This window comes from Manis javanica, chromosome 15, assembly GCF_040802235.1.
Source record: "Manis javanica isolate MJ-LG chromosome 15, MJ_LKY, whole genome shotgun sequence".
Classification (NCBI taxonomy): domain Eukaryota; kingdom Metazoa; phylum Chordata; class Mammalia; order Pholidota; family Manidae; genus Manis; species Manis javanica.
In genome coordinates, this window is record NC_133170.1 from 59,800,189 (window position 1) to 59,823,839 (window position 23,651).

Consider the following 23,651-nt stretch of genomic DNA (forward strand, 5'->3'; position numbering starts at 1 on the left):
TCAAAGTACGAACTAGTGGTGATGAAGAACATCTGCCCCACAAAGCCTAAGATATTTACTATCTGGCCCTTTAGAAAATGTTTGTTGACCTGTGGTACAGATAATAATGATAGCTAGCATTCACCAAAACTGAGTGCTAACCACTACTCTAAATGCCTTGTCTGCATTACCTCATTTAACCTTCATAGTTACTTTATGAGGTAGGTATTATTATCACACTGTTTTACAGCTAAGGAAACCAAGGCAAAGAGAGAGAAGTAAGTTGCCAAAGATCACCCAGGTAGTAACAGAGCTGGGATCTGAATTTAGGTAGTTTTCTTCCAAAGCCTGCTAAGAAAGATTATGCTAATCAGTGAACTTAGGTATTCACTGATTCATAGCAATGAAAAAATTTTATTAGTTATAAACTCAGTAGAATTTAGATCTGCTGCTGGGATGATTATTCTTTAAATGCATTATGTGTTATCTTTTACTTAATATATCCATATCTCTATTTTAAAAGAGTCTTCACTTTCAGAACACAGAAGTATATTATTTTTCTTAAACCTTTACATATACCGGCTTTATATAGTTAATATAGAAAGTTAACCCAAAATATACATTAAGTTCAGTGTCTTTTTAGAAAGCAATGAATTGATTCACATCAAGTTGTTTCTGCTCAGTTTTGTACAACTGTAACATCTACTTTGAAAATATATCAGCTGTCATTTAGCTAAATAAGTAAAAAGGAGAGAAGAAATATTGGAAGAAATAAGGGCCCCAAACTTGCAAATTTGAAGGGAAACATTAATCCACAGATTTAAAAAGTTTGATGAACCATGAATAAAATAAAATAAAAAATCTCTACTATAACTCAGGGGAGAGGAAATCCTGGGGCAAAATACCTCTAAAACCAAAATCAGTCAAAGGGAGAAATAAAGTTTAAAACCCATTTATTGCTTATACACTGCAATCCAGGGCCATTTCTCTCTTCTGCTCCAGCAGAAACAGGCGATACCTCTCAGGTTCAGATAAGCCCTCGGTTGCCCAGGTAATTACCCATTGATAGGAAGATGAACTACTCTCCATCCCTTAGGAACGTCTGTTGATACGGATATGCACTAAAGCCAAGTGAGAGATTCTGGAATATTACAATTTTACCCACATCTACCTAGACACATCATAGTTACACTGTTGAAACCTAAACAAGAAGGGAGTGTCTTGAAAGCAAAAGGAAAACATCTCATCTTGTAAGGGAAGTGCTATGGAGTGAATATTTGTGTCCCTTCAGAATTCATGTTGAAACCTAATCCCCAGATGGTACTTGGAGGTGGGCCTTTAGGAGGTGATTAGGTAGTGAGGGTGGAGCCCTCATCAATGAGATTAGTATAAAAGAAGGATTAGATAAAAGAGACCCAGAGGACTCCTTGCTTCATCTGCCATGTTGAAGACACAGCAAAAGGCTGTTCACCTGAGATCCAGGAAGTGGACCCTCACCAGACACCAAATCTGCCAACCCCTTGGTCTTGGACTTGCAACCTCCAGAATTGTGAGAAATAAAGGTTTGTCTTTTAAGCCACCCAGTCTGTGGTATTTTGGGTTAGTCCTGCACAGACTAAGAGCATCAGTATGATTGACAGCTGATTTCACATCAGAACAATGGAGGACGGACAGCAGGAAAAAGAGCCTGTCACCTAACCCACCCCTTTGACCTGCAGTCCTGTGGTTGAAGATGTGTTACAGGTCCATATAGGTTCAGAATTGTTATCTTCGCAGTGAATTACTTCCTTCTTTCTTTTTATTATTACATAATGACCCTCTTTATTCCTAGAAATACTTCTGCATTAAAGACAAGATAATCAGTGTTTTCATATGGATGTACAAGTTTACTTCCAGTAAGTGTATCTTCCCTCATGGCTCAGTCTTCCCAGAGTCCTGGCTTTATGAGGTGGTCTCAGTTTTCTCTCAGCCTTAAACTAGCCCAGCGCCATGTGTTCTCTTTAGGGATGGGTTTTAAAACCTGAGCTCCCTAGCCATTTGGGCTAGTATCTCCTCTGTCTTCCGAGGCGCTTCCAGCTCTGGTTCTTAAGTGTCACTTTACTGTCTGAAGCTTGAAGAGTTCCTTTTCATTATTTCATGTTCAGCTATGTGACATCCCCACTCTCACCCCTCCCCAACCCACCCCACCCCATTTATCCAGCATTTCTTTGTGTTTGTGGCAGGGGAATGGTGTATTTTTTTGGCAAAGGCCTGGGTGATTAGTGGAAAGTCTGTTTGCCATATGTAGCCTGCTGTGCTATTGGGAGTAGAAATTCTCTGTCTTGCACTTAAAATCACAACCTCTCAATCTTGGCTACATGTTGGAATCACCTGGGAATAATAAGTACTGATTCCTAGATCCACTGCCAGAAACTAATTTAACTGGTCTGGGATGAGGTCTTGGCATTGGGACTTTGAAAAGGTCCCTAAGTGATTCTAATGTGCAGTCAAGACTGGGAAACCACTTCTTGCACTTCAGCAGGCTTGGGAGAAGACTGTTGTACCTGGAAGCAGAGGTGGGTACGTGCAGTAGGTCTTGCTAGTTCTTGTATCTCTAATGTCCAGTCGTTATTTTGGGAGTCTGTATGTTAGCCTGGTGGATCAGGCCAATAATATTCCTCCTGTCTCTGTTGTGTTTTCTCCGTAACCCTCTAGGCTTTGGAGGTTTTAACTAGGGTGAATGGTTCTCTAAATTAGGCTTATGCTTTCTATCTGGATCTATCTACCCAAATATTTTTCCTATAAAAGAAGTTAGCTCTAACAGAAATGTTGGATAGTCAGTTTAAGATGCCTAAATGGAGTGTGCTTTCCAGTTTTCATGCTGATTTGTTGCTTCTCCTGACCTTTTCCAAGTTTTCCATAAACTGTTTATTGGTGAGTCATAAAGATGCTGTGGGCAGTAACTTTAGTTTTGTACTAATGAGAAAGTGAAGCATGGCTATGATACTCCTTTTAATTCTAAAAGGAATTTGTAACTTTGGTGCAACAGTGACTTGAGAAACGTCATTAGGCTGTGAAAACACTCACTGTTTTTGCCTGTTTAAGAGAGGGTGGACAGCTTAACTGTTGGGGCTGCTGGTGGTGTGATGTTGGCAGAAGAGAAAAGGCTCTTTAATCAAGGACTGTATTGATTCCCATATATTTAGTTACAGATCTTTTCCTTGAAAGGTCAGTTTTCCTCTTGCTTGTATTTGATTGTCCAGTGAGCCATTTAGCTTCATGATACTCCTGTACTTTTTTGCCTGAAGCTATCCTACAGATGACACTTTTGATATCAAAAGGAAAACATGACTTGATTATCCAAGGAATTGATCCAGAAAAGTACAGGCTTTACTGAAAATGAATTATTTATTGTCTCTTCACTCATGAAAGACAAAAATCATATGAAACATTATTTAAATGTAAATTCATACACCTGTCTTAAAAAGCAGCACAAAAATGATAACATGATTTTTAAAAAAGTCATCTCAACATCACTGGTGCTAAATTATGTCAATACTCTGTGTTTTTAATATGATGTGATAAAAGTGGCACCTCTGGTTTTCCTTCCAAAAACACTACCAGTCTAATCATAAGGAAAATATACAAATTCCATTAGAGGGGCATCTGACAGAATACTTGTCCATCCCTCCTCAAAACTGTCAAGGTCATCAAAAACAAGGAAGAGGTCACAGACAAGAGGAGTCAGAAGAGACATAACAACTAAATGTAATATGTTATCCTGGATGGGATCCTGGGATAATATAAGAACACTGGGTAAAAACTAAAGAAATCTGAATACATTGTGGACTTCAGTTAATAATAACACATCAGTACTTGTTCATTAAATGTGGCAAAAGTACCCTACTAATGTGAGATGTTAATAGTGGGAAACTGTGAGCAGGGTATATGGGAATCCTCTGCTCCATCTTTTCAATTTTTATTTTATTTTTATTTATTTTTTATTTTTTTATTTTTTTATTTTTTTGAGAGGGCATCTCTCATATTTATTGATCAAATGGTTGTTAACAACAATAAAATTCAGTATAGGGGGGTCAACGCTCAATGTACAATCATTAATCCATCTCAAGCCTAATTCTCGTCAGTCTCCAATCTTCTGAAGCATAACGAACAAGTTCTTACATGGTGAACGAATTCTTACATAGTGAATAAATTCTTACATGGTGAACAGTACAAGGGCAGTCATCACAGAAACTTTCGGTTTTGATCATGCAATATGACCTATAAACAATCAGGTCAAATATGAATATTCGTTTGATTTTTGTACTTGATCTATATGTTGATCCCCCATTTCTCCTACTATTATTATTATTTTTATTTTTAATAAAATGCTGAAGTGGTAGGTAGATGCAAGATAAAGGTAGAAAACATAGTTTAGTGCTGTAAGAAGGCAAATGTAGATGATCAGATGATCAGGTGTGTGCCTATGGACTAAGTATTAATCCAGGCTAGACAAGGGCATCAAGACATCCACGGATGCAGAAGATTTCTCTCAAAGCAGGGGGGGTGAGGTTCTGAGCCTCACCTCTGTTGATCCCCAAATTCTCACCTGATGGCCCCCCTGCGACTGTGCCTGTCTTAGGTTGTTCCTCCCTTGAGGAATCTTACCCGTCTCTGGCTAACCAGTCATCTTCCGGGGCCATACAGGGAAATGTAAAGTTGGTAAGTGAGAGAGAAGCCATATTGTTTGCAAAGGTTAGCTTTTTACTTCTTTGCAGATTTATGCCCTGTGGCTTCTATGCCCAGCACTTGTCTCAAGGTATCTTTACCACCTGGAGGAATTATGATACTCGGTAAATTCGATATGAGGCACGAATTCTATTTAAGGGTTGTAATTAGGAAGGAAGAAGAAAAGCTATAGATGTAGCATACGAAGGAAACTTGGGAGGATTGATTATTTCTTTGACATATCTTCTTGTATAGTACCTTAAGTATGTATAGGTTTTAAACTACTAACTAATTTGCACACATATATTAACATAATAGGAATACGGTGACATAAACAAAGCAAATCTATAATTACCATCCATCTCCAGTGAAGCCAAGAAAACCATTTAGGCACCCTAGGCATTTGTGAAAATTTATCTATGATATGATGGATATTGTCCAACTGTACTTGAACCATCAGACAAATTAAAGCAGCCCATTTCTGGGATCTGTTCACATCCCATATGTTCTTTTAACCATAGATAGTCTATAGTCATGAGATTTTGGAGTGCTACAACTTGCACCCCTCCCAACTCCTGGTTGAGTTCCAACAGTACAGATCCGGTCAAATTCGTTGTCTCACTGTATGCACATGCCAGCCTAGACATCTCCCTCCTCATTCTTATGGCAAGTCCAGGAGATGGTGGGCTGGATGCAGCCACAACCGCAGCATCGTCCGAATCCCTGTGGAGGCTTTTTGATGATCATCCCCCGGCACAAGTCCTCCAGAGAGTGCTGATGCCGGAAGCTCCTCCTCATATCGTATCTTAGTTCATTTTCTGGGTATCCAAGCTAGGCCTTGATCTCCTGCATAGAAACAAACAGACCCTTTGCCCACACTTTGACATGCCCTCTATACCACTGTGCAGAACTCATTGGAGGTCAGCACACAGTAACTGCTTTTTTTTTTTTTTTTAAATTAAGAGAAAGGAATATTATCAGAAAAGAGTACCTCCATAGCTGATCATCTGACACCCTTTAAGTGATCAACATTAAGGATATTTAAAGCATGCGTTGATCTTTGATTTACCAATAGTTTTATCCTGTTAAGGAATAATCCCCCTTTTCCTTCTTTCTTTCTTTCTTTCTTTTTTTTTTTTTTTTTTTTTTAAATTTTTAATCTACACTTACATGAAGAATACTATGTTTACTATGCTCTCCCCTATATCAGGTCCCCCCTAACAACCACATTACGGTTACTGTCCATCAGCTTAGCAAAATGTTGTAGAGTCACTACTTGTCCTCTCTGTGTTGTGCAGCCCACTCTCCCCTTGCTCCCTCCCCCCCATGCATGCTAATCTTAATAACCCCCTTTTTCTTCCCCCCCCTTATCCCTCCCTGCCCACCCATCCTCCCCAGTTCCTTTCCCTTTGGTACCTGTTAGTCCATTTTTGGGTTCTGTAACTTCACTGCTGTTTTGTTCCTTCAGTTTTTCCTTTGTTCCTATACTCCTCAGATGAGTGACATCATTTGGTATTTCTCTTTCTCCGCTTGGCTTATTTCACTGAGCATAATACTCTCCAGCTCCATCCATGTTGCTGCAAATGGTTGGATTTTTCCACTTCTTATGGCTGAGTAGTATTCCATTGTGTATATGTACCACATTTTCTTTATCCATTCATCTACCGATGGACATTTAGGTTGCTTCCAATTCTTGGCTATTGTAAATAGTGCTGCGATAAACATAGGGGTGCATCTGTCTTTCTCAAACTTGATTGCTGCGTTCTTAGGGTAAATTCCTAGGAGTGGGATTCCTGGGTCAAAAGGTAGGTCTGTTTTGAGCATTTTGATGAACCTCCAAACTGCTTTCCACAATGGTTGAACTAATTTACATTCCCACCAGCAGTGTAGGAGGGTTCCCCTTTCTCCACAGCCTCGCCAACATTTGTTGTTGTTTGTCTTTTGGATGGCAGCTATCCTTACTGGTGTGAGGTGATACCTCATTGTAGTTTTAATTTGCATTTCTCTGATAATTAGCGATGTGGAGCATCTTTTCATGTGTCTCTTGGCCATCTGTATTTCTTTTTTGGAGAACTGTCTGTTCAGTTCCTCTGCCCATTTTTTAATTGGGTTATTTGTTTTTTGTTTGTTGAGGCGTGTGAGCTCTTTATATATTCTGGACGTCAAGCCTTTATCGGATCTGTCATTTTCAAATATATTCTCCCATACTGTAGGGTTCCTTTTTGTTCTATTGATGGTGTCTTTCACTGTACAGAAGCTTTTCAGCTTAATGTAGTCCCACTTGCTCATTTTTGCTGTTGTTTTCCTTGCCCGGGGAGATATGTTCAAGAAGAGATCACTCATGTTTATGTCTAAGAGGTTTTTGCCTATGTTTTTTTCCAAGAGTTTAATGGTTTCATGCCTTACATTCAGGTCTTTGATCCATTTTGAGTTTACCTTTGTATATGGGGTTCGACAATGGTCCAGTTTCATTCTCCTACATGTAGCTGTCCAGTTTTGCCAGCACCATCTGTTGAAGAGACTGTCATTTTGCCATTGTATGTCCATGGCTCCTTTATCAAATATTAATTGACCATATATGTTTGGGTTAATTTCTGGGGTCTCTAATCTGTTCCACTGGTCTGTGGCTCTGTTCTTGTGCCAGTACCAAATTGTCTTGATTACTATGGCTTTGTAGTAGAGCTTGAAGTTGGGGAGTGAGATCCCCCCTACTTTATTCTTCTTTTTCAGGATTGCTTTGGCTATTCGGGGTCTTTGGTGTTTCCATATGAATTTTTGAATTATTTGTTCCAATTCATTGAAGAATGTTGCTGGTAATTTGAGAGGGATTGCATCAAATCTGTATATTGCTTTGGGCAGGATGGCCATTTTGACGATATTAATTCTTCCTAGCCATGAGCATGGGATGAGTTTCCATTTATTAGTGTCCCCTTTAATTTCTCTTAAGAGTGACTTGTAGTTTTCAGAGTATAAGTCTTTCACTTCCTTGGTTAGGTTTATTCCTAGGTATTTTATTCTTTTTGATGCAATGGTGAATGGAATTGTTTTCCTGATTTCTCTTTCTATTGATTCGTTGTTAGTGTATAGGAAAGCTACAGATTTCTGTGTGTTGATTTTGTATCCTGCAACTTTGCTGTATTTCGATATCAGTTCTAGTAGTTTTGGAGTGGAGTCTTTAGGGTTTTTTATGTACAGTATCATATCATCTGCAAATAGTGACAGTTTAACTTCTTCTTTACCAATCTGGATTCCTTGTATTTCTTTGTTTTGTCTGATTGCCGTGGCTAGGACCTCCAGTACTATGTTAAATAACAGTGGGGAGAGTGGGCATCCCTGTCTGGTTCCCGATCTCAGTGGAAATGCTTTCAGCTTCTCGCTGTTCAGTATAATGCTGGCTGTGGGTTTATCATATATGGCCTTTATTATGTTGAGGTACTTGCCCTCTATTCCCATTTTGCTGAGAGTTTTTATCATGAATTGATGTTGAATTTTGTCAAATGCTTTTTCAGCATCTATGGAGATGATCATGTGGTTTTTGTCTTTCTTTTTGTTGATGTGGTGGATGATGTTGATGGATTTTCGAATGTTGTACCATCCTTGCATCCCTGGGATGAACCCCACTTGGTCATGGTGTATGATCCTTTTGATATACTGTTGAATTCTGTTTGCTTATATTTTATTGAATATTTTTGCATCTACATTCATCAGGGATATTGGTCTGTAATTTTCTTTTTTGGTGGGGTCTTTTCCTGGTTTTGGTATTAGGGTGATGTTGGCTTCATAGTATGAGTTTGGGAGTATTCCCTCTTCTTCTATTTTGTGGAACACTTTAAGGAGAATGGGTATTATGTCTTCTCTGTGTGTCTGATAAAATTCCGAGGTAAATCCGTCCGGCCCCGGGGTTTTGTTCTTGGGTAGTTTTTTGATTACTGTTTCAATTTCTTTGCTTGTAATTGGTTTGTTTAACTTTTGTGTTTCTTCCTTGGTCAGTCTTGGGAGGTTGTATTTTTCTAGGAAGTTGTCCATTTCTTCTAGGTTTTCCAGCTTGTTGGCATATAGGTTTTCATAGTAGTCTTTAATAATTCTTTGTATTTCTGTGGAGTCTGTCGTGATTTTTCCATTCTCATTTCTGATTATGTTGATTTGTGTTGACTCTCTTTTTCTCTTAATAAGTTTGGCTAGAGGCTTATCTATTTTGTTTATTTTCTCAAAGAACCAGCTCTTGGTTTCGTTGATTTTTGCTATTGTTTTATTCTTCTCAATTTTGTTTATTTCTTCTCTGATCTTTATTATGTCCCTCCTTCTGCTGACTTTAGGCCTCATTTGTTCTTCTTTTTCCAGTTTTAATAATTGTGATGTTAGACTATTCATTTGGGATTGTTCTTCCTTCTTCAAGTGTGCCTGGATTGCTATATACTTTCCTCTTAAGACTGCTTTCGCTGCATCCCACAGAAGTTGGGGCTTAGTGTTGTTGTTGTCATTTGTTTCTATATATTCCTTGATCTCTATTTTGATTTGTTCATTGATCCATTGATTATTTAGTAGCATGTTGTTAAGCCTCCATGTGTTTGTGAGCCTTTTTGTTTTCTTTGTAGAATTTATTTCTACTTTCATACCTTTGTGGTCTGAAAAATTGGTTGGTAGAATTTCAATATTGTGGAATTTACTGAGGCTCTTTTTGTGAGCTAGTATGTGGTCTATTCTGGAGAATGTTCCATGTGCACTTGAAAAGAATGTATATCCTGTTGCTTTTGGATGTAAAGTTCTATAGATGTCTATTAGGTCCATCTGTTCTAGTGTGTTGTTCAGTGCCTGTGTGTCCTTACTTATTTTCTGCCCGGTGGATCTATCCTTCGGGGTGAGTGGTGTGTTGAAGTCTCCTAATATGAATGCATTGCAGTCTATTTCCCTCTTTAGTTCTGTTAGTATTTGCTTCACATATGCTGGTGCTCCTGTATTGGGTGCATATATATTTAGAATGGTTATATCCTCTTGTTGGACTGAGCCCTTTATCATTATGTAGTGGCCTTCTTTATCTCTTGTTACTTTCTTTGTTTTGAAGTCTATTTTGTCTGATATTAGTACTGCAACCCCTGCTTTCTTCTCACTGTTGTTTGCCTGAAATATGTTTTTCCATCCCTTGACTTTTAGTCTATGCTTATCTTTGGGTTTAAGGTGAGTTTCTTGTAAGCAGCATATAGATGGGTCTTGCTTTTTTATCCATTCTATTACTCTATGTCTTTTGATTGGTGCATTAAGTCCATTTACATTTAGGGTGACTATTGAAAGATATGTACTTATTGCCATTGCAGGCTTTAGATTCGTGGTTACCAAAGGTTCAAGGTTAGCTTCTTTAGTATCTTACTGCCTAACTTAGCTCGCTTATTGAGCTGTTATATACACTGTCTGGAGATTCTTTTCTTCTCTCCCTTCTTATTCCTCCTCCTCCATTCTTCATATGTTGTGTGTTTTGTTCTGTGCTCTTTTTAGGGGTGCTCCCATCTAGAGCAGTCCCTGTAGGATGCCCTGTAGAGGTGGTTTGTGGGAAGCAAATTCCCTCAGCTTTTGCTTGTCTGGGAATTGTTTGATCCCACCATCATATTTAAATGATAGTCGTGCTGGATACAGTATCCTTGGTTCAAGGCCCTTCTGTTTCATTGCATTAAGTATATCATGCCATTCTCTTCTGGCCTGTAGGGTTTCTGTTGAGAAGTCTGATGTTAGCCTGATTGGTTTTCCTTTATAGGTGACCTTTTTCTCTCTAGCTGCCTTTAAAACTCTTTCCTTGTCCTTGATCCTTGCCATTTTAATTATTATGTGTCTTGGTGTTGTCCTCCTTGGATCCTTTCTGTTGGGGGTTCTGTATAATTCCATGGTCTGTTCGATTATTTCCTCCCCCAGTTTGGGGAAGTTTTCAGCAATTATTTCTTCAAAGACACTTTCTATCCCTTTTCCTCTTTCTTCCTCTTCTGGTATCCCTATAATACGAATGTTTTTCCTTTTGTATTGGTCACATATTTCTCTTAGTGTTGTTTCATTCCTGGAGATCCTTTTATCTCTCTCTATGTCAGCTTCTATACGTTCCTGTTCTCTGGCTTCTATTCCTTCAATGGCCTCTTGCATCTTATCCATTCTGCTTATAAATCCTTCCAGGGATTGTTTCACTTCTGTGATCTCTTTCCTGACATCTGTGATCTCCTTCCGGACTTCATCCCACTGCTCTTGCATTTTTCTCTGCATCTCATCCCATTGCTCTTGCATTTTTTTCTGCATCTCTGTCAGCATGTTCATGACTTTTATTTTGAATTCTTTTTCAGGAGGACTAGTTAGGTCTGTCTCCTTCTCAGGTGTTGTCTCTGTGATCTTTGTCTGCCTGTAGTTTTGCCTTTTCATGGTGATAGAGATAGTTTGCAGAGCTGGTACAAGTGACCGCTGGAAGAGCTTCCCTTCTTGTTGGTTTGTAGCCTTTTCCTGGGAGAATAGCGACCTCTAGTGGCTTGTGCTGGGCAGCTGTGCGCAGACAGGGCTTCTGCTTCCTGCCTAGTTGCTTTGGGGTTTATCTCCGCTGTTGCTGTGGGCTTGGCCTGGCTGGGGCTGTTCCTCCAAAATGGTGAAGCCCCGTTGGAGGGGGAGCAGCCAGGAGACTATTTATCTCCGTAAGGGGCCTCTGTGCTCCCTGCTGCCCAGGGGGTTAGAGTGCCCAGAGATCCCCAGATTCCCTGCCTCTGGTCTAAGTGACCTGTCCTGCCCCTTTAAGACTTCCAAAAAGCACTCTCCAAACCAAAACAACAACAGCAACAAAAAGGAAAAAACAAGCGATTTTTTTTTTTTTTTTTGTCCTTTTTTTGTCCTCAGGTGCCGGTCCCAGGCACCCGCTCACTGGTCCTGCTGCCCTGTCTCCCTAGCACCAGGGTCCCTGTCCTTTCAAGGCTTCCAAAAAGCACCCACCCACCGGTCCCACAGGGAAGGAACGCTCGATATTCTTTGTCCTCAGGCACTGGTCCCAGGCACCCGCTCACCAGTCCCGCCGCCCTGCCTCCCTAGCACCGGGGTCCCTGTCCCTTCAAGGCTTCCAAAAAGCACTCGCCAAAAAGAGAGACAAAAAGGGGAAAAACGCGCGATTTCTTCCGTCCTCAGGTGCCGGTCTCAGGCACCCACCCACCGGTCCCACAGGGAAAAACGCGGGATATTCTTTGTCCTCAGGTGCCGGTCCCAGGCACCCGCTCACCAGTCCCGCCGCCCTGCCTCCCTAGCACCGGGGTCCCTGTCCCTTTTAGGCTTCCAAAAAGCACTCGCAGAAAAGAGAAAAAAAAAGGGGAAAAACGCGCGATTTCCTCTGTCCTCAAGTGCCGGTCTCAGGCACCCGCCCACTGGTCCCGCAGGGAAAAACGTGGGATATTCTTTGTCGTCAGGCACCGGTCCCAGGCACCTGCTCACCAGTCCCGCCACCCTGCCTCCCTAGCACTGGGGTCCCCGTCCCTTCAAGGCTTCCAAAAAGCGCTCGCCAAAAAGAGAAAAAAAAAAAAAAAAAAAGGGGGGGAAAAACGCGCGACCTCCTCCGTCCTCAGGCACCGGTCTCAGGCACCCGCCCGCCGGTCCCGCAGGGAGAAACGCGGGGTGTTCTTTGTCCTCCAGCGCCGTTCCCAGGCACCTGCTCACCGGTCCCGCCACCCTACCTCCCCAGCAACGGGGGCCCGTCCCTCTAAGGCTTCCAAAAAGCGCTCGCCAAAAAAAAAAAAAACCGCTCTGGTTTCTCTCCACCCGCCGGGAGCCGGGGGGAGGGGCGCTCGGGTCCCGCCGGGCCGGGGCTTGTATCTTACCCCCTTCGCAAGGCGCTGGTTCCTTGCAGGTGTGGATGTGGTCTGGATGTTGTCCTGTGTCCTGTGGTCTCTATTTTAGGAAGATTTTTCTTTGTTATATTTTCATAGCTCTATGTGTTTTTGGGAGGAGATTTCCACTGCTCTACTCACACCGCCATCCTGGCTCCGCCCCCCATCTTTTCAATTTTTATGTAAATCTAAAACTGTTCTAAAAAATGAAGTTTAAAAAATAAAAAACAAAGCCTTCCTCCTTCCGTGAATGTATAATACCCTTGTCTAAAGGGAGCCACTTCTTGCCATTTTCCTGGGATTTTTTGGAGAGAAATTTTATGCTGATATAAACTTTATGTGTAGATACCTCTTCCTCCTGCTTAAAAAAACTAAAACAACTGGTAATATATTACATGTAGTATTGTTATTTCACTTAATGTATTTGGAGATTGTTCCATATTAAGACATATGTTCATTACTATTCATAGTACTTCATTATACAGGTAAACACTGGTCTCCTATTGATGAATAGTTTAGTTGTCCTATTTGACTTCAGTGTATTAGTTTATAACCCTAACTTTTGGAATGGTTAGGAGGTGGCAGTTACAGGGTTGGGATGGCAGTGGGGGAAATAATAAAATTTTATTTTGGTGTTCGGTTGGATTCATATAGTACTCCACTTACCTCCAGAAGAGGATTTAAGGCAGGCTGTCTCCTCTATTTGATGAATATCTGGGGGACCTCATAGGATTTAGGGATTTTAAACTTTGCCAGATACTACTGACACACTGTTGCATGAGAAAAACAAGTTGTAGGTTTGAATGGGTAGTATATAATATCATTTATATTGGAAGAAAAGCCCAGATATGTCACAGTAACATCTATTAAGCAGACAGATAACAGCTGAAAACTTCGGATAGAACTCCAGACTTGACAGTGGTGGTGAAAGGGACTTTGGCCTTTTCAGTGATATTCAGGTTTTTTTTAACAATATATTCATGCATTCCTGTATTATTTGAGTTGTCATAAATAGTTACCAATAAAAATAGAGTTTGAATAATTTGTAGCCATCTTTATGCTATCCACATAGAATAGTCCCTGATTTCAACCACATACTGACCACTTACAATTTTTTATTATATGTTACGGTGTAGAAAATAATAAATATATTTCAGAAAGTAGAATTAGGTGAAGGTCATATTCTTTGGCCATTATTATCCCAATCAAATATTTAATTACCATGGATTTTCTAGGTTTCATAGTAGCAAGCTATGTATTATTGTAGCTTTTTGTTTATAATGTTTGGATTCTAGTACAAATGACTAAACTTCTAAAAATTCTACCATTGGCCTCAATACCCCTTAGTGCAAAATAGATCATTTACTATTTCCAGTGTTGTGTGATTAGAGCAAACAATTACTTAAATTATTATGTCACTTCAAGGAACAGTTTTTTTTTTTCCCCACACAAGAGACTTTATTATCTGAATGAGAGAGTGGCTGCCCCAGAGGCGGGTGGGGAGAGAGAGAGAAAAAGAGAGCAGTGGGACAGAGAGAGAGAGAGAGAGAGAGGGAGGGCGAGCAGGGGGACAGAGAGACAGAGACAGAGCAGCAGTCTGGTGCAGAGCATTGTGCCTTTTATTGTGGAACAGCTGTTTTTTAATGTAACTTTTTTTGTCTTAAGAGATGTGAAAGCTGGAAACATTCTTCTTGGAGAAGATGGCTCGGTACAGATTGCAGGTAATGATTAGCATTTTGTGTTATTTTGATTTTAATGGTCAGTCAGTAGAACCACATTTCATATCTTTTATGTTTTCTTAGTTTTCTTTCCTGTTCCCTGGACCATCCTACATTGGTACATACCTGATGACCTTCAGGATATCCTCCACTTTTCATTCCACTTTTGATCTTAGACATTTTCTGACTATTACTCATTACCTTCCAGTTCTCCACTCCTTACCTCTGTTAGTTCTCATAGAATTTTGTGTTTTCCTTTAGAGGAGACAGAGTCCAGAAATCTCATTGTGTTTAAGAATAAATATGCTTTAAAGAGGTAATACAGAGCTGCTGCTTTGCTGGAAGAAACAGGGTATTTGCATATTAGGCAACATTATCTAAGGTGGAAGTACACTTTTCGCAGATTCAGAGCTAAAGAGATGAGTTTGAGTCCAGGGTCTGCCAAAGCTGGCTATCCTGGTGAAATTAACTCCTCCTGTAGGCTGAGACTCCAGAAGGGCTCGACCTCAGGATTATTGAATTAGTAGATCATCTGAGAGAACCTCAGCTTGGTCCAACACTGCTGGAATAGTTGTATGTTTGGCAGGAGGAAAAATCCACCCAAACCTTAAATCATTTCTTCAGGTTTGGAAGATAATTTAAGTATACATCTTCATGTCGTAATGTAAGAAAATATTTCAGCCAAGCCACCTAAGGCTCTAAGACAAAGGGAAAAATGATAAATTGGACTCATTTAAAATTGGCAACTTTTATTCATTGAAAGAGGAACAAAAGGTTTATTACCATTAGTAAGTAAATCTGTCTTCTACAAACCATAGAGTAAAAAAGATATTTGCAGCATTAATAAACTGACAAAAGGCTCAAATCTGCATAAAGAACTCAAGAAAATATCAGATAAAAAATAGGCAGAAGACTTCCCAAATAAAGACATCAAAATATTAATATAATAAAAGTGTTCTGTCTCATTAGTAATCAATTAAATGCAAAGTAAAATAACATTGGGATACAACACTACACCGACTGACCTGGCAGAAACATCTAATAATACCAGTTATCAGCATGCATGTAAAGCAGAGGAAGAAACCTCATACTCTGGTGGTGGAAGTGTAAGTTAGTACAAACATTTTATTAAGTAGAAGATATATATACCCTAAGACTCTGACTTTTAGCCTAGACAAACTCATGCTTGTGTTTGCCATAGTGCTCAAAAGCATTGAAAGTTTGAAGCAGTCCCAATGCCCTTCATTAATAGAACAGATAAATAAGTTGTGGCTAACACACATGTTGGGATACTATATAGTGATGAACATGAATAGAACTACCACTACATTCAAAAGCATTAATAAATTATGAAAACAGGGTGAAAGAAGCCAGTCAGAATATATAGCATGTGGTTCCATTCATATGAGTTCAAAACCAGGCACAATTATGCTGTATTGTTTAGAGAGGCACACATCAAGTGGTTTAAAAAAAAGGATGATTCTAGGACGATGGAGTAGGAAGCATAAGGAATTTTTCTCCCCACCTAGATAACAGCGGACTCAGCACAATCTGATGGAGCTCTTTTGGCTTGCAAATTCTGGGTGAAAGCTGGGAAGGTATTCATGGTTAATTTGAGGGCTATCCATCCCTCACCCACCACCCTTCTGTAAGGTGGCTATGCACGTTTTTAGAGTGGCTTGTACACAGCTTGCGGGAACCACAGTAGGCAAAAAGGACCGTCTCTTCCAAATATCAAGGATCTATGCTCTGATCACTGATGGCTGCTTCTGATCACAGAATTGCAGACAAAGAGGAAGACAGCCACCATGGCACAGTCCCTGGCCCCCCAAAGAAACTTCAGGGGCAAGTGCCTTTTTTTTTCTTCCCTTCATTTTTCTCTTCTTCCCCTTTTTGCAACCAGACATTAAAAAACTAGGATGTTTAAAAAAAACTAGATTTACAGGGAAAATCAGAAAGTGTACACGCCCAGGGAAAGGTACAGAAAAGACCTGAGAATACCTTAAGTGTACACCTCAGGCTGAGGCTTGACACAGACAAGACATCCTACAACCACTAACCCCCCCAAACCCGCCCCCAAAAAAAACCCTTGGAAAGAGGGAGAATCCTGTTATTACCAAAATTAGCCCATGATCATATTTAAATGTCCAGTTTTTTTTTTTACAGAAAAAACATGAATTACCTCCCCAGCTTTCACCTAGAATTTGCAAGCCAAAAGAGCTACATCAGATTTTTCAGGGTCCGCTGTTATCTAGGTGAGGATAAAAATTACTTAATGCTTCCTATTCCACCATTGTCCCAGAATCATCATGTTTTTTTAAGCACTTGATTCAATGAAGTAAAGTATAGCCCATTGAAAGGAAATAAACAAATCAACTGAAACTCACTGAAAAAATCTGACGGAGATGAACTAGACAAAAACATTAAAACAGCCATCTTACAGGTACTCAGAAAACTAAAGGAAGATGTGGAGAAACTCAAGAAAACATGTGTGAACAAAACAGAGTAACAATAAAGAGAAAAACCTAAAAAATTCTTGAGCAAAAAGTATAACTTGTACTGCAAAATGGAAAATTCACTAGAAGGATTTAAATGCAGATTTGAACTGGCTAAAGAAAGAATGGATGAACTTGATGACAGGAATATGGAATTTACTGAGTTTGAGGCACAGAAAAGATCGAAGAAAAGTGAACGGAGATCAACGAACCTGTTGGACACCATCAGGCCGACCAGTATACAGACTGTGTGTGTCTCAGGAGAAGACAGAATATTTAAAGAAATAATAGCCGAAAACTTACTAAATTTGATGAAGTGCATGAATATAAACATCAAACTAAATGATCTTCAAGTAAGACAAACTCTAAGAGACCCACACAAAGATACATCATCATCAAGCTTATGAAAGCTGAAGACAATTTTGAAAGCAGCGAGAAGCATCTAGTCACAAATAAGGGATGCTCAATAAGGTGATCAGTAGATTTCTCATCAGAAACTTTGGAGGCCAAAAGGCAGTGGGCCAGTATATTCAAAGAATATACTGCTAAAAGAATATTGTCAAGAATCCTATATCTGGTAAAACTGTCCTTCAAAAGTGAGGATAAATTAAGACATTCCCAGATAAACAAAAGCTGAGGGAATTTGTTCTAGTAGACCTGCCTTGCAAGAAATGCTTAAGGGATTTCTGCAAGGTGAAATGAGAGCATATTAGGTAATAACTCAAAGCAGGGTAAAGAAATAAGATCTCAGTAAAGGTAAACACAGGGCAAGTGTAAAAGCTAGTATTATTATAACAATGGTTTGTAACTCCACTTTCTGTTTCCTACATGACTTAGGAGAATATGTTACTAAAAACAACTATTCATTTAGGAGTTAGCATTATAGGAACATGGATTTGTAAGTCTAGGTCTTGTTTTCTCCAAAATTTATGAGACTAGTTGATTTAAAAAAATTATTAGTTCATGTTTTTGAGCATACAGTGTATTAAGATGTAATTTTTTTGATGCCAACAATCAAAAGGGGTGGGAATAGTACAGCAAAGGAGAAGTTAACAGTATAAATTCAAATTAGAGTGTTAGAACTTTACAATGGTAAGTATAATCTCTGTGGTAACCACAAAGAAACTAGCTCTACAATATAAACAAAATGAAATGAGGGGAAAATAAGCATTTCACAAGAAAATCAACTAAATACAAAAGAATATAGGAAATGAGGGGAAAAAATCTTTCAGACATGTGGAAAACAAATAGCACAATGATAGAAGTGAGTCTCTTTTTATCAGGAATTGCTTTAAATGTAAAAGCTATCCAATCAAAAGACAAAGATTGGCAGAATAGTCAAAAATGCATGATTCATCTTTATGCTGTCTATAAGGGACTCAATATCTGAGGAACAAATAGATTAAAAGTGAAAAATGTAAAAAGATACTCCATGTCAATAGTAATCAAAAGAAAGCAGGAATGGCTATTCTGATGTCAGACAAAATAGACTTTTAATTAAAAAAAAGTGATGAGAAAGGACATTACCTACTAAAAGGTTCAATACAGCAAGAAGACAATAACAATTACAAATACTCATGTGTGCAATGGCATACCAGAAAAATATACAAAGCAGAAACTGAAGGGAGAAATAGCTCTAGTCAGTTTCTTGAAATAGCTCTGAACAATAATAGTTCAGACCTCAATATTCCATTCTTAATAATGGATACAACATACAGAAGGTAAGGAAATACAGGACTTACACAACATGAGAGACCTACCAGATCTAACCATCATATGGAACACTTGTCTATATACACATTCTTCTCAAGTGCACATCGGGCACTTCCCAGGGTTGTTGGTATGTTAGGCCACAAATAAAGTCTCAATAGATTTTAAAAACATAGATCCCATACAACGTATCTTCTTCAACCACAGTGGGGTAATGTTTGAAATCAGTTACAGAGGTAAGACTAGAAAACTCAAAATTTGTGGAAATTAAATAACATACTTAAACAACCAATGGGTAAAGAAGGATGTCACAGGGAGTTAGAAAATACTTTGAAGTGAATGGAAATGAAATCACATGTTGAAATGAAGGGATCACAGGAAAAGCATTGCTGAGGTACAAATTTATAGCTATGGGCGTGTTATTTTTAAAAAGATAACAAACCAACAGCTTAGTTTTATGGCTTAAGGAGATAGAAAGAAGAAAAACTAAATCCAAAGCTAACCACAGGAAGGAAAATAAAGTTTAGACCACAGATAAAGTAAATAGAGTAGAAAAGCTGTAGAGAAAATCAATGAAGATACCATCAGCAGAACAAAAAGGTATCCTACAGTATGGGAGAATATATTTATAAATGACATATCCGACAAGAGGTTAACATCCAAAATATATAAAGAAGTCACATGCCTTAACACCCAAAAAGCAAATAACCCGGTTATAAAATGGGCAGAGGATATGAACAGACACTTCTCCAAAGAAGAAATCCAGATGGCCAACAGGCATATAAAAAGATGCTCCACATCGCTAATTATCAGGAAATGCAAATTAAAACCACAATGAAATACCACCTCACACCAGTTAGGATGGCCAACATAGAAAAGACTAGGAACAACAAATGCTGGCGAGGATTTGGAGAAAGGGGAACCCTCCAACACTGCTGTGAGAATGTAAACTAGTCCAGCCATTGTGGAAAGCAATATGGAGGTTCCTCAAAAAACTAAAAACAGAAATACCATTTGACCCAGGATTTCCACTCCTAGGAATTTACCCAAAGGAAAGAACTTCTCAGATTCAAAAAGACATATGCATCCCTATGTTTATTGCAGCACTATTTATAATAGCCAAGACATGGAAGGAACCTAAGTGTCCATCAGTAGATGAATGGTTAAAGAAGATTTGGTACATACACAAAATGGAACACTATTCAGCCATAAGAAAGAAAGAAATCCTACCATTTGCAACAACATGGATGGAGCTAGAGGGTATTATACTCAGTGAAATAAGTCAGGCAGAGAAAGACAAATACCAAATGATTTCCCTCATTTGTGGAGTATAACAAGCAAAACTGAAGGAACAAAATAGCAGTAGACTCACAGACTCCAAGAAGGGACTAGCAGTTACCAAAGGGGAGGGGTGGAGGAGGGCGGGTGGGGAAGGAGGGAGAATGGGATTGTGGGGTATCATGATTGGTGCACATGGTGTGTTGGGGGTCATGGGGAAGACAGTGTAGCACAGAGAAGACAAATAGGGACTCTGGCATCTTACTACATTGATGGACAGTGATTGCATTGGGGTGTGGGGGGGCCTTGATAATAAGGGTGAATGTAATAACCACATTGTTTTTCTTAGGAAACTTTTATAAGAGTGTATATCGATGATATCTTAATAAAAAAAAAGAAAATCAATGAAATCAAAAGGTGTTTCTTCAAAAAGATCACCAAAATTGACGGATCTAAAGCTGGAAAAACTAAAGAAAAGAGAGAAGACTAAAATAACAAAAATCAGAAGTGAAGTAGCTGTCCTTAGGTCACACAAAATGGATTTTAAAACCGAGACTGTAATATGAGACAAAGAAAGGCACAACCCAATAAAAAGATGCAGCAATTTGTAAATATCTATGCACCCAACATAGGAGCACCTAAATCTATAGAGCAGACATTAACAGACCTAAAGAAGGAAACACACAGCAATGCAGTAAGTAATAGGGGACTTTGATACCCCACAACATCCATGGACAGATCATCCATACAGAAAATCAGTAAGGAAACATTGGCCTTCCATGTACGTAGATCAGATGGACTTAACTGATATTTTACAGAACACTTCATCCAAAAGCAACAGAACACACATTCTTCTTAAGTGCACATGGAACATTTACCAAGATCATCATCTTAGGCCCCAAAACAAGTCTTAATAAACTTAAGAGGATTGAAATCATATCAAGCATTTTTTTCAGACCACAGTTATTTGAAGCTAGAAATAGTTGAAGAAAATTGGAAAATTTACAAATATGTGGAGATTGAACAACCAGTGGGTCAAAGGAGAAATAAAAATACCTTTAGACAAATGAAAATGGAAATGGAACATACCAAAGCTTATGGGATGCAGCAAAGCAGTTCTAAGAAGCAAGTTCATAGCCATAATTGGCCACCTCGAGAAACAAGAAAAGTTTTAAACAACCTAACTATTCATCTCAAGGAACTAGAAGAACAAATGAAGCCCTGAGTCAGAATAAGGAAGGAAATAAAGATTAGAACAGAAATAAATGAAATAGAGGCTAAAAAGATAGTAGAAAAGACCAGTGAAACTAAGAGCTGGTTCTTTGAAAAGATAAACAAAATGGACAAACCTTTAACTAGACTCACCAGGAAAATAAATAAAATCAGAAATTAGGTCTGCTAGAGTGTGCACTGCAGCAAAAAGGTGTCCTTGGCCACCCCACCTTCTGTGCTGCTTTATCTAGGACACACCTCGGTGTTGCTTCCTGCTTCCACCCCAGTTGCAGCTGCCCATCCCCTTGCCATCTGCACATACCATGACGACGTAAGAGGAGGTCCTTCAACCTGGGCCTGACCAAGTGGAAGCACTTCTCTACAGCTGGACCACCAGGGAGTTTCTGGGGCTCACCGCCAAAAACTGGAGTTTAATCTTGCTCTTCTACCTGTTGCTGGGTTCCTGGGTCCACTCTTCTCGTTCACTGTGTGGATTATGCTTCAAACTGTGAACGATAAGGTCCTAAAATACCATGACCAGATTCCTAGTCCAGGGCTTATGGTTTTTCCAAAACCATTGACTGTGTCGGAATGTTCATTCATTGTATCTGATCCAGAGTCCTATAAAGGATACATTGAAAGTTTCTGAAGTCATGATTTAAAAGAACAGAAGAATCTCAAGCCTGTCCTGATGGAGCACTTTTCGAACAGAAGGGTCCAATTTATGTTGCATGTCAGTTTATTGTTGCCTTCCTTCCAGCACGCAGTGGTATGGATGATCCTGATTTTGATTACTCCAAAGGAAATCTTTGTATTCCTGTGAAAATGAACAAAATAATTGGATTCAAGCCTAAAAGAGTACCAAGGATAGAATGTATTTCAAAGGATGAACACAGAGCAGTTCTATCAACTTATCCTCCCAGTGGAACCACAGATTTAAAATATTCCCATATTATGGGGAAAAACTGCATGTGAGGTATCTGCAGCCAACTAAGAGCTATCTTAGTTGCTGTCCAGTTACCTTTGATGCTAACAGCACTGTCAAGTGCAAGATTGACGGATCGCCCAACCTAAAAAAACAGGATGACTGTGACAAGTTTTTAGGACAAGCTGTGTTCAGAATCATAGTGCGTACATAGTATAAGTCAGAGTAAATGTTGTGTTGTCTGTCTTCATTTTGTATCAGCTGGACCTGCCATTCTAGAATTATGAGACCACCTTGGAGAGAGGTGGGGAGGTATGCGATACTAGGATAACATCATAATGTGCTTCCAGATCATAGTATTCAGTGTCCTCTGAAGTAACTGCCTGTTGCCTCTGCTGCCTTTTGAATCAGCGTACAGTCGCCAGATAGGGACCATGAACACCTGATTGTTAACATGCAGAGTGGGGTCTTGTCTTATTTTTATGTGGTTCAATTGCCAGGTGTCTGAAGCTTAATGTGTTGGGCTATATAAATATTTTATAGGTTTAATACTGGTTAACTCATATTTTGATGCCAGCAAAGCTTTAGAGAGTAAATGGTACCTGACCAACAATCAAGTGACTTTATAGATGCAAGAAATGTGTGTGGAAAAGGTCTGTATGTGACGAGGAGAAAAGAAGGTGGATTTGAAAAAAGAAAAATCAGAAATTAAAAAGATGATATTACAGCTGATACCACAGAAATACAAAGAGTTGTAAGAGACTACTGTGAGCAGTTATATGCTGCCTGATTGATCAATCTAGAAGAAATGGATAAAGTCCTAGAAACATACATCTTCCAAGATTGAATCATGAAAAAATGGAAAATCTGATTACTAGTAAGGAGGCTGAACCCCCAGCGAAGTCCAGGAGCATGGCTTCGCTTGTAAATTCTACCGAACATTCAAAGAAGAATTAATACCAATCCTTCTCAAACTCTTCTAAAGCATAGAGGAAGAAAGAATTCTTCGAAACATGTTTTACAATATAAGCATTACTGTGATATCAAAACAGAAAGGATGTGGAGAAATTGGAATCCTTGTTTACTGTAGGTGGGAATGTGAAATGGTATAGCTGCTGCAGAAAATGGGATGGCAGTTCCTCAATTAAAATTATATGACCCAGCAATTCCAATTCTGGTTATATAACTCCAAAGAACTGAAAACAAGGACTCAAACAGGTATTTGTACAGTTATTTGTATAGTGGCATTATTCACAATGGCTAAAACTTGGAAGCAACCCAAGTGTCTGTCAACAGATGAAGGAATATGTAAAATATGGTATATATGTACAATGGGATATTATTCAGCTCATAAAGGAAGGAAATTCTGACACCTGCTGCAACATGGGTGAAGCTTGAGGATGTTATGCTGAATGAAATAAGCAAAAAATAAATACTGTATGACTATACTTAACATGAGGTACTTAAAGGAGTCAGAGAGAAAGTAGGATGTAGTGCCAGGGGCTGGGGGAGAGGGAATGGGGAGTTACTGGTTAATAGGGACAGGGCTTCAATTTGGGAAGATAAGAAGAAAAGAATTGAATCAAGGAGGGAGACCTGAGAAGATGATCATGGGTGGTAGTCAAGGGAAATGGAGTGAGGGACCTGTTAATCTGTGTCTTAATTTGGTCAAGCATTTCTACAGGCAAGAGAGAAATGCCATGTGATTTGTATTTGGGACTGTAACTACAGTATACTATTTTTCCATCCATTTATATTAGTTAATGTGCTTTTAATGCCTTGCCGTTGTATCTATTTC

The 23,651-nt window shown here is 39.2% G+C and overlaps 1 protein-coding gene and 1 pseudogene across 2 annotated transcripts in view; both read left to right on the top strand.

Annotated features, from left to right (window-relative positions):
• Positions 1 to 23,651, top strand: part of OXSR1 (oxidative stress responsive kinase 1) — a 103,395-nt gene that overhangs the window by 39,509 nt on the left and 40,235 nt on the right. For both annotated transcript variants that reach the window (XR_012125845.1, XM_037014160.2), the window contains exon 5: positions 14,181 to 14,236. Coding sequence is in view for 1 of the 2 variants with exons in the window: in XM_037014160.2 (XP_036870055.1) it covers positions 14,181 to 14,236 (56 nt within the window). In the remaining variant the exon portion in view is untranslated. The remainder of the gene's footprint in view (positions 1 to 14,180; positions 14,237 to 23,651) is intronic.
• Positions 16,854 to 23,647, top strand: LOC140846581 (sodium/potassium-transporting ATPase subunit beta-3 pseudogene; annotated as a pseudogene).